The sequence below is a fragment of the Rhinoraja longicauda genome, chromosome 1 (genome assembly GCF_053455715.1).
Source record: "Rhinoraja longicauda isolate Sanriku21f chromosome 1, sRhiLon1.1, whole genome shotgun sequence".
Classification (NCBI taxonomy): Eukaryota; Metazoa; Chordata; class Chondrichthyes; order Rajiformes; family Arhynchobatidae; genus Rhinoraja; species Rhinoraja longicauda.
The window spans coordinates 138,619,473-138,629,688 of NC_135953.1; the positions used below are offsets into that span (position 1 = coordinate 138,619,473).

The 10,216-nt window shown below is 46.1% G+C and overlaps 1 protein-coding gene across 1 annotated transcript in view; it reads left to right on the forward strand.

The window, feature by feature from the left end:
- The window catches only part of sh3tc1 (SH3 domain and tetratricopeptide repeats 1), a 67,025-nt gene extending 57,070 nt beyond the window's left edge, over window positions 1-9,955 (forward strand). The window contains exons 14-16 of the mRNA XM_078412839.1: window positions 1,304-1,454; window positions 6,339-6,535; window positions 9,672-9,955. Coding sequence (XP_078268965.1) covers window positions 1,304-1,454; window positions 6,339-6,535; window positions 9,672-9,929 — 606 coding nt within the window. The 3' untranslated portion in view covers window positions 9,930-9,955. The remainder of the gene's footprint in view (window positions 1-1,303; window positions 1,455-6,338; window positions 6,536-9,671) is intronic.
- The last annotated feature ends 261 nt before the right edge of the window (window positions 9,956-10,216 follow it).

The following is a 10,216-nucleotide window of genomic DNA, read 5'->3' on the forward strand; positions in this document are numbered from 1 at the left end:
CATTTTGTTCTCCCCCACAGCAGTTCCCCCCACGCTGGGTCACCATTGTCCTTTGTTCTCCCCCCCCCCCCCCACCCTCAATTGTCCAAAGGGAATGGTCCTTCCGTCATCTAGACCGCTGCTTTGGAAACTGGTGACTGGTTCACCCAAGGGTGAACGAAATTATTTTGGGGTGAATGAAACTAGAGGGGTGAATGACTTTAATTTATTCAGATATTTATATATATGTTTTCTCACAAGGGAGAATAAGACGAAAATTACAACAACAAAAAAACCATAAGAAAATTTAGTCAAGGGGGATTGAAATTTTGCGATAAAGACTCAAGGGTGAATGACACTGGAATAGTTTAAGAAGCACTGAGCTAGGGTACGGTCGGATTCACATCAACCCCATTAGGGGCATTGGACCTTGTCTCTGGAACTGGTGCAGAACGATGCTCAGAACTAAATTCTGCCGTCACTTTGCCCCACCAATTACACTCAAGTTTGGCTTAATTGTATTTATGGATAGTATTTTCAGATTTGAATGAATAGCATGTAAAACAAAGCTTTTCACTGTACCTCATACATACGACAATAACAAATCCACACCTAAAAATGAATGTCGTTTGGATTCAGTTTTGTTACTTTCGGTTTTGCAAAATCCACCACTTACATTAAACACTGAAGCAGTAGAATTTACAATGGTTCCCCTTGCAATTTATTATCATAGCAGTTTGTTTTGTCTTGAACTTCAGATTGACTTTGAGCTTTAGATTATTTAGATTTAGATTTTTTTTTTTAGATTTAGAGATACAGTGCGGAAACAGGCCCTTCGGCTCACCGAGTCCGCACCGCCCAGCGATCCCCGCAGATTAACACTATCCTACACCCACTAGGGACATTTTTTACATTTACCCAGTCAATTCACCTACATACCTGTACGTCTTTGGAGTGTGGGACGAAACCGAAGATCTCGGAGAAAACCCACGCAGGTCACGGGGAGAACGTACAAACTCCGTACAGACAGCACCCGTAGTCGGGATGGAACCTGAGTCTCCGGCGCTGCATTCGCTGTAAGGCAGCAACTCTACCGCTGCGCCACCGTGCCGTCGTTAGAAGTAAGGATTTAATTGTTAGCATAAAATTTAAAAACAAATTTGAAGATATTTAAAAGAAATCCAGCCAATATTTTCATTTTCCTTTCCAAGCATTAGTGATTTAAAAAAAATTGTTATTAATATTGTTTGTTTTTACTGTTAAGATTAAAATTAATTAATCCATTGAACAAGCAAGCTTCCAGACTGTAAATGTGTGTTGACAGGATCAAGCCCTTCCACTTGCTCATCAAAGTAAAAACATGAAGGTGGAGCTCAGGCTTTGCAACAAACTGGCTGAGATTCTGCTGCAAGTGAGCATGCATTCAGAAGCCCTCAAATATGCCCAGACGTCTTTGATGCTCAGCATGACCCTTGGTAAGCCATTGCCTTTCTTTCCGTTTCTCTCTGTAACGTTTCCATGGATTGCAATTTAAGCTAAATTAATTCTTGAACAGCCGAGAAGCATCACGATTTTAGCACGAGAATGAAATATTTCACAATGAAGATTCTGGTTATATTGCTGGATTTTTAACCCCACAGATGTGCATCCACAATGCAGTGCAAAGAAATAGATTTAAAAATTGGATTAAACTCGTACTGTGACGGGGGGGGGGAAGGGAGAGCGGCAATTAAAATGAAGGGGGAAATCGCACATTCAGTTCACATCTATTACAATTCCGAAATTGTTCAATTTCAAAATCGAGGTGGCGCAGCGGTAGAGTTGCTGCCTTACAGCGAATGCAGCGCCAGAGACCCGGGTTCCATCCCAACTACGGGTGCTGTCTGTACAGAGTTTGTACGTTCTCCCCGTGACCTGCGTGGGTTTTCTCCGAGATCATCGGTTTCCTCACACGCTCCAAAGATGCACATGTTTGCAGATTAATTGGTTTGGTATAAGTGTAAATTGTCCCTAGTGTGTGTAGGATAGTGTTAATGTGTGAGGATCGCTGGTCATTGCGGACCCGGTGGGCCGTAGGGCCTGTTTCCGCGCTGTATCTCTAAAACTAAAATTTTCAGGTAGTGGGGATGCCTGGATTAGAGATTCTCTCTTTTATTATGTGGACTGGACTCTGATCAGTGCAGGCCCATTTCAAACAAGCCTGTGACATTGGCCTAACAGGTGGAGCTTTTGACAATTGATCTTAATAGACAATAGGTGCAGGAGTAGGCCATTCGGCCCTTTGAGCCAGCACCGCCATTCAATGTGATCATGGCTGATCATTCACAATCAGTACCCCGTTCCTGCCTTCTCCCCATACCCCCTGACTCCGCTATCCTTAAGAGCTCTATCTAGCTCTCTCTTGAATGCATTCAGAGAATTGGCCTCCACTGCCTTCTGAGGCAGAGAATTCCACAGATTTACAACTCTCTGACTGAAAAGGTTTTTCCTCATCTCCGTCCTAAATGGCCTACCCCTTATTCTTAAACTGTGGCCCCTGGTTCTGCCCCCCCCCCCCCCAACATTGGGAACATGTTTCCTGCCTCTAATGTGTTCAATCTCTTCATCTTATATGTTTCAATAAGATCCCCTCTCATCCTTCTAAATCCCAGTGTCTTCAAGCCTAGTCGCTCCAGTCTTAATGGCTGAGCATTGCCATCTATTGGACGGTAAATGAAGTGCTACAGTCAGCTTAATATGACCTATAATAGGTGTACATCCACAAACCACAGTTTGACATGAATGTCACAAAGGGATGCATATGTTGAAAGACTGGAGCGACTCGGCTTGTATACGCTGGAATTTAGAAGGATGAGAGGAGATCTTATCGAAACGTATAAGATTATTTAGGGATTGGATACGTTAGAGGCAGGAAACATGTTCCCAATGTTGGGGGAGTCCAGAACCAGGGGCCACAGTTTAAGAATAAGGGGTAGGCCATTTAGAACTGAGATGAGGAAAAACATTTTCAGTCAGAGTGTTATGAATCTGTGGAATTCTCTGCCTCAGAAGGCAGTGGAGGCCAATTCTCTGAATGCATTCAAGAGAGAGCTAGATAGAGCTCTTAAGGATAGCGGAGTCAGGGGGTATGGGGAGAAGGCAGGAACGGGGTACTGATTGGGAAGATCAGCCATGATCACATTGAATGGCGGTGCTGGCTCGAAGGGCCGAATGGCCTCCTCCTGCACCTATTATCTATTGTATTGTATTGCACGTGTGTGCTGTAGAAAGTAACCACCAGAAAGTTAGAAGAGGAATTTTTCATTAGAGCAATTATAAAAAGAAAAGCAAGATTTGTATTTTAGCATGTCCAGACATCCCAATGAATACGTTGAACCGTAGGTATTGCAGTACAATCCCTATCATTGTGTGAACATTTAAACTGTGAGTTTACCAACGTTTTACGTGAGCAGGGTTTTGTTTTGTTCATCAAGGGTGCTACCCCACAAATCAGAACATATTTCTCCTGGTGTGATCCACCGGTGGAAAACAAAATAATCACAAATTGTCTTTAATTTGTTGTTAATTTCACGTTCACAAGTTATGGGAGTAGAATGAGGCCGTTTGGCCCATCGATTCTACTCCGCTATTCAATCATGGCTGACCTCTGCCTCCCCATCCAATTTTCCTGCCTTCTCCCCATAACCCTTGACACCCGTTCTAATCAAGAATTTGTCTATCTCTGCCTTAAAAATATCCACTGACTTGGTCTCCACAGCCCTCTGTGGCAATGAGTTCCACAGATGAACTACCATTTGACTAAAGAAGTTCCTGTAAGAAAATAACTGCAGATGCTGGTACAAATCGAAGGTATTTATTCACAAAATGCTGGAGTAACTCAGCAGGTCAGGCAGCATCTCGGGAGAGAAGGAATGGGTGACGTTTCGGGTCGAGACCCTTCTTCAGACGTTCCTCACCTCCTTTCTAAAAGAGTGCCCTTTAATTCTGAGGCTATGACCTCTGGTCCTAGACTCTCCCACCACTGCAAACATCCTTTCCACATCCACTCTATCTATGCCTTTCACTATTCTGTAAGTTTCAATGAAGTCCCCCCTCAACCTACTAAACTCCAGCGAGTACAGGCCCAGTGTTGACAAACACTCATCATATGTTATGATAATCCTCTCATCAGATTCCAACAGTGGGCTGTCATACTGATTTGTATTTCTCTGCTATTTCTCTACCATTCGTTTTTAGAAATTATTTCATTTGTCCCTTGCTTTTTCTTTTTGTTGCTCTTTGTCTCCCTTCATTGATACCTTCTGCTCGCCCAAACCACTGCCGCCTTGCTCCCCTTCTGCTCGCCCAAACCACTGCCGCCTTGCTCCCCTTCTGCTCGCCCAAACCACCGCCGCCTTGCTCCCCTTCTGCTCGCCCAAACCACCGCCGCCTTGCTCCCCTTCTGCTTGCCCAAACCACTGCCGCCTTGCTCCCCTCTGCTCGCCCAAACCACCGCCGCCTTGCTCCCCTCTGCTTGCCCAAACCACCGCCGCCTTGCTCCCCTTCTGCTCGCCCAAACCACTGCCGCCTTGCTCCCCTTCTGCTTGCCCAAACCACTGCCGCCTTGCTCCCCTTCTGCTCGCCCAAACCACTGCCGCCTTGCTCCCCTTCTGCTTGCCCTAACCCCTCCGAACCCCTCCAAATTGGAAAACATGACATCGGGGGGCTATAGCTATCTGGAATTGACATCAGATTGGATGTATAGGGATGGATGGATGGATGGATGGATGGATGGATGGATGGATGGATGGACGGATGGACGGACGGACGGACGGACGGACGGATCTATCTATCTATCTATCTATTTATTTATTTATTTGTTTATTTGCTTGCCAAGTATGTGCATATACAAGGAATGTGCCTTGGTGCTCCGCTCACAAACGACAACACAAACACACAGTTAACAATTAAGAATAAGGCATAACCACATCAAAACAATAAGGATACAACATTACGGTCTAAACATGCGGGTGGAAATAAACCAGAGCAAAAAAGAGACTACAGACTTTGGTTATTGAGTAGAACTGTCACTCGTGGGGAAAAAAAAGCTGTTTTTATGTCTGGCTGTGGCTGCTTTGACAGTCCGGAGTCGCCTTCCAGAGGGAAGTGCTTCGAAGAGTTTGTGGCCAGGGTGAGAGGGGTCAGAGATGATCTTGCCCGCTCGCTTCCTGGCCCTTGCAGTGTACAGTTCGTCAATGGGGGGAAGGTTGCAGCCAACAACCTTCTCAGCTGTGCGAACGATCCGTTGCAGCCTCCGGATGTGGTGCTTGGTGGCTGAGCCAAACCAGACCATGATGGAGAAGGTGAGGACGGACTCAATGATAGCAGTATAGAATTGGACCATCATTGCCTGTGGCAGATTGTGTTTCTTCAGTTGCTGCAGGAAGTACATCCTCTGTTGGGCCTTTTTGACTGTGGAGTCGATGGTAGCCCCCCATTTAACGTCCTTGGAGATGATGGTTCCAAGGAACTTAAATGACTCCACAGATGTGACTGTGGTGTTGTTAATGGTGAGTGGGGGGAGGGGAGGGGGAGCTCTTTGAAAGTCTACAATTAGTTCCACTGCCTTGAGAGCATTGAGCTCCTGGTTGTTGCACAAAAATACATTTTGTGTCTATCTTTGGTTTAAACCAGCATCTGCAGTTCCTTCCTACACATAAGATTCGGATGTTGAGTATGATAGTGACCAAGGCCTTCTTGAAATAGACATAAGATATGAATTTAAAAGAGAGTTAGATAGAGCTCTAGGGGCAAGCGGAATCAAGGGATTATGGGGAGAAGGCAGGCACGGGTTACTGATTGTGGATGATCAGCCATGATCACAATGAATGGCGGTGCTGGCTCGAAGGGCCAAATGGCCTCCTCCTGTATCTATTTTCTATGTTTCTATAGTGATGTATTCTTTGGTAGACTCAAAATGCTGGAGCAACTCAGCGGGACAGGCAGCACCTCTGGAGAGAAGGAATGGGTGACGTTTCGGGTCGAGACCCTTCTTCGGGCTGAGAGTCGCGGGAAAGGGAAACGAGAGATGCAGACGGTGATATAGAGAGATATAGAACAAATGAATGAAACGTATGCAAACAAAAGTAACGACGACTCCAGCTTTTTGTGTCCATCTTCGGTCTAAACCAACATCTGCACTTCCTTGTGTAGGAAGGAACAGCAGATACTGGTTTAAACCTGAGGTAGACACAAAATGCTGGAGTAACTCAACGGGGCAGGCAGCATCTCTGGAGAGAAGGAATGTCGGGTCAGGAAGAAGGGTTTCGATGTAGTGTCAACATGCATTTCCTTCCTACACATGATGTACTCTTTGACAGGAGATGCACTCAACGAACGCGTTGCTTATCATCGATTGGCGACAGTTCACCACTCCCTCGGTCAGTGTGAGATGGCTGAACATTTCTACCTCAAGGCACTTTCCCTTTGCTCCCACCCAATGGAGTTTGATGAGGAAACGCTTTACTTCGTCAAAGTTTATTGTCAGCTGGGGGACATTACGTTCTATGATCTGAAGGTAAGAAATGCATACTACTCTGAAGTGCTGGCTGTACAGATCATCCAGCCAGCATATGGAGCCATATGTATGTGTGCTGACACAATCTATACACTAAAACTCTTGTTTATTTGTTTGTTCCTGAACTACAGCCAAAACGGTACACGATAGCGCGACAATTTTAGGCCCACCTTACTCACCGTCGTCCCTTTGATGCTAATGGAAGAAGTTTCATTGAAATCGGTGTTATATTTTTAAAGCTATTCACATTTTAAAGTTTAAATCTATCTCCTAGGGAGGGAGGGGGGAGGGAGGGAGGGGGAGGAAGGAGGATAAGGGGGTTTGAGGGGGATGGAGTGGGGGGAGGGGAGGGGGAGGGGGGGATGAAGGGAGGGGTGGGGAGGGAGGGGGAGGAGGTGAGGAGGGAAGGGGGAGAGGGGAGGGGGGGGGGGTGAAAGGAGAGGGTGCTACACCAATGCAGGAGAGATTTGGGCCCAATGGGTCCACTTGGTCTAGTACTGCTTAAAGCTGCAGCCATTTTAGGTTAGAGAAGAGGTGGTCTTACACCGATTTCTAAACTGTCTTTAATTTGCCCCGTTACAGGAGGAGAGGGCCTGACTATAGGATATTAGGTGATAAGGTCATAAGTGATAGGAGCAGAATTAGGCCATTCGACCCATCATGTCTACTCCACCATTCAATCATGGCTGATCTATCTCTCCCTCCTAACCCCATTCTCCTGCCTTCTCCCCATAACCCCCTGACACCCGTACTAATCAAGAATCTATCTATCTCTGCCTGAAAAATATCCACTGACTTGGCCTCCACAAAGAAGTCACCACTCTCTGACTAAAGAAATTCCTCCTCACCTCCTTTAATTCTGAGACGATGACCATTGGTCCCACACTCTCCCACCAGTTGAAACATCCTGCGATATCAATAGTGTTGTGAAGAAGTCGCATATTAAAAAGATCGAAAGTTAACGTTTGAGATAGTCTTTCATAATTTTGAAATCAATCATATTAATAGTCAAAGATTTGTAAATTAATTAAAATCTGCAACAACAATAGACAATAGACAATAGGTGCAGGAGGAGGCCATTTGGCCCTTCGAGCCAGCACCACCATTCAATGTGATCATGGCTGATCATTCTCAATCAGTACCCCGTTCCTGCCTTCTCCCCATACCCCCTGACTCCGCTATCCTTAAGAGCTCTATCTAGCTCTCTCTTGAATGCATTCGGAGAATTGGCCTCCACTGCCTCTAACAACCTCTAAGCATGAAGCATTGTAAACATTTCGTGGTGATTCACAGAATCCTTTTATGGAAAAAGGTTTGACACAAAATGGTCAGATGACTGGGTGGTCTACTCTTGGTCTCATCGATATGCAGGAGTCCACACTGAAAACAAACGGATACAGTAGATGAGGTTGGTGGAGGTGCAAGTGAACCTCTGCCTCGCCTGAAAGGACTGTTGTGGGTCCTGGATGGAGTTGAGGGGGATGGGGGGGGGAGGTATAGGGACAGGTGTTGCATCTCCTGTGGTTGCAAGGGAAAGTACCTGGAGAGGGGGTGGTAGTTGGTCGAGCCACTGGCCCTCAGCACCAGAGACTATGATTAGGTCCTGACCTCGGGCCTCATCTGCGCAAAGTTTACATGTTCTCCCTGTAACCATGTAGGTTTCCTTTAGGTGGAAGAAGGAACTGCAGATGCTGGTTGATACCGAAGATAGGCACAAAAAGGTGGAGTAACTCAGTGGGTCAGACAGCATCCTTGGAGAAAAGGAGTAGGTGACGTTTTGTTGTCTAGAAGGGTCTCGAGAAGGGGTGAAGGGTCTCGACAAAACTTCACCTATTCCTTTTCTCCAGAGATGCTGTCTGACCTGCTGAGTTACTCCAGCCTTTTGTGTCTATCTTTCCTTTAGGTGATCCAGTTTCTTCTCGTACTCCAAAGATGTGTGGGTTAGTTGGCCACAGTTTAGTTTAGAGATACAGCGCGGAAACGGGCCCTTTCTGCCCACCAAATCTGCGCCTACCAGCGATCCCCGCACACTAACACTACCCTGCACACACACTAGGGCCAATTTACACATACACCAAGCCAATTAACCTACAGACCTGTCCGTCTTTGGAGTGTGGGAGGAAACCGAAGTTTAGTTTCACGGTAGCGCAGCGGTAGAGTTGCTGCTTTACAGCGAATGCAGCACCGGAGACTCAGGTTCGATCCTGACTACGGGTGCTGCACTGTAAGGAGTTTGTACGTTCTCCCCGTGACCTGCGTGGGTTTTCTCCGAGATCTTCGGTTTCCTCCCACACTCCAAAGACGTACAGGTATGTAGGTTAATTGGCTGGGTAAATGTAAAAATTGTCCCTAGTGGGTGTAGGATAGTGTTAATGTACGGGGATCGCTGGGCGGCACGGACTTGGTGGGCCGAAAAGGCCTGTTTCCGGCTGTATATATATGATATGATGATATGATCTCGGAGAAAACCCACGCAGGTCACGGGGAGAACGTACAAACTCCGTACAGACAGCACCCGTAGTCAGGATCGAACCCGGGTCTCCGGCGCTGTAAGGCCTCAACTCTACCGCTGCGCCACCATGACCGCCCAAAACACTGTGATGTAAAAAAATAATAAGTCTAGGTGAGTGGTGAAATCTGGGGGGAATTTGAAGAGGATTCAGGAGTAATAAAATTTGGGATTAATACAAGTCAAGTTTATTTGTCACATACACATACAAGATGTGCAGTGAAATGAAAGGTCACCCACAGCCCAGCAATAGAGCAATAAAAATAAACAATTTCACACACAATCACAAACCAACACCAAACAAAAAGAAACATCCATCACAGTGAGTCTCCTCCAGTCACCTCCTCACTGTGATGGAAGGCCAGAATGTATTTTCTCTTCCCCTACCGTCTTCTCCCGCGGTCAGGCTGTTGAAGTTTGATTTGTGTAAATTTTGGAATTAGTGTAGGATTGGAGTAGGTTGATTGTCGGCACGCGTGGTTCCGCGGGCTGAAGGGCTCGATTCTATGCTGTATCCCTCTCTGTGACTCTGAGTGTGGTCCAAGTGGAGCCAGTTCAGATTCTTGTGAATGGATTTTTTCTGACCCTTAGCCTTAGACTACAATGCATATTCTGGTTGTGTTTCAGGACCCAGACGATGCAGCAAATTACTACCACTTCGCCCTCGCTGCGGCCATGGATTTGGGCAGCAAGAAATCTCAGCTAAAGATCTGCACTAGACTCGCCACCATCTACCACAATTTTCTTGTGGATCGGGAAATGTCACTTTATTACTATCAGAAGGCAAGGAAATTTGCTGCTGAGCTTAACATTCGAAGATTGAACCTGTCTCCGGTCCAATTTTATAAATCTACAACTGTGAAAGCCTCAAAATCCTTCTCTTAAAATTTTAACTGGGCCACTCTGCTACTTTCAGGGCAATTAATTTCAAGTGGCGCTATCAAAGACTAGATCGTGCGTTAAGATGTGAAAGGTTGCAAGCTGGTATCAAAGTCTCCCTTCTGCTTTCATTTTCATTAGTAGGAAGGAACTGCAGATGCTGGTTTAAACCGAAGGTGGACACAAAATGGTGGAGTAACTCAGCGGGACGGGCAGCATCTCTGGAGAGAAGGAATGGACGACGCTCTATGCGTCCGTCTTCGGTTTAAACCAGCATCTGCTGTTCCTTTCCG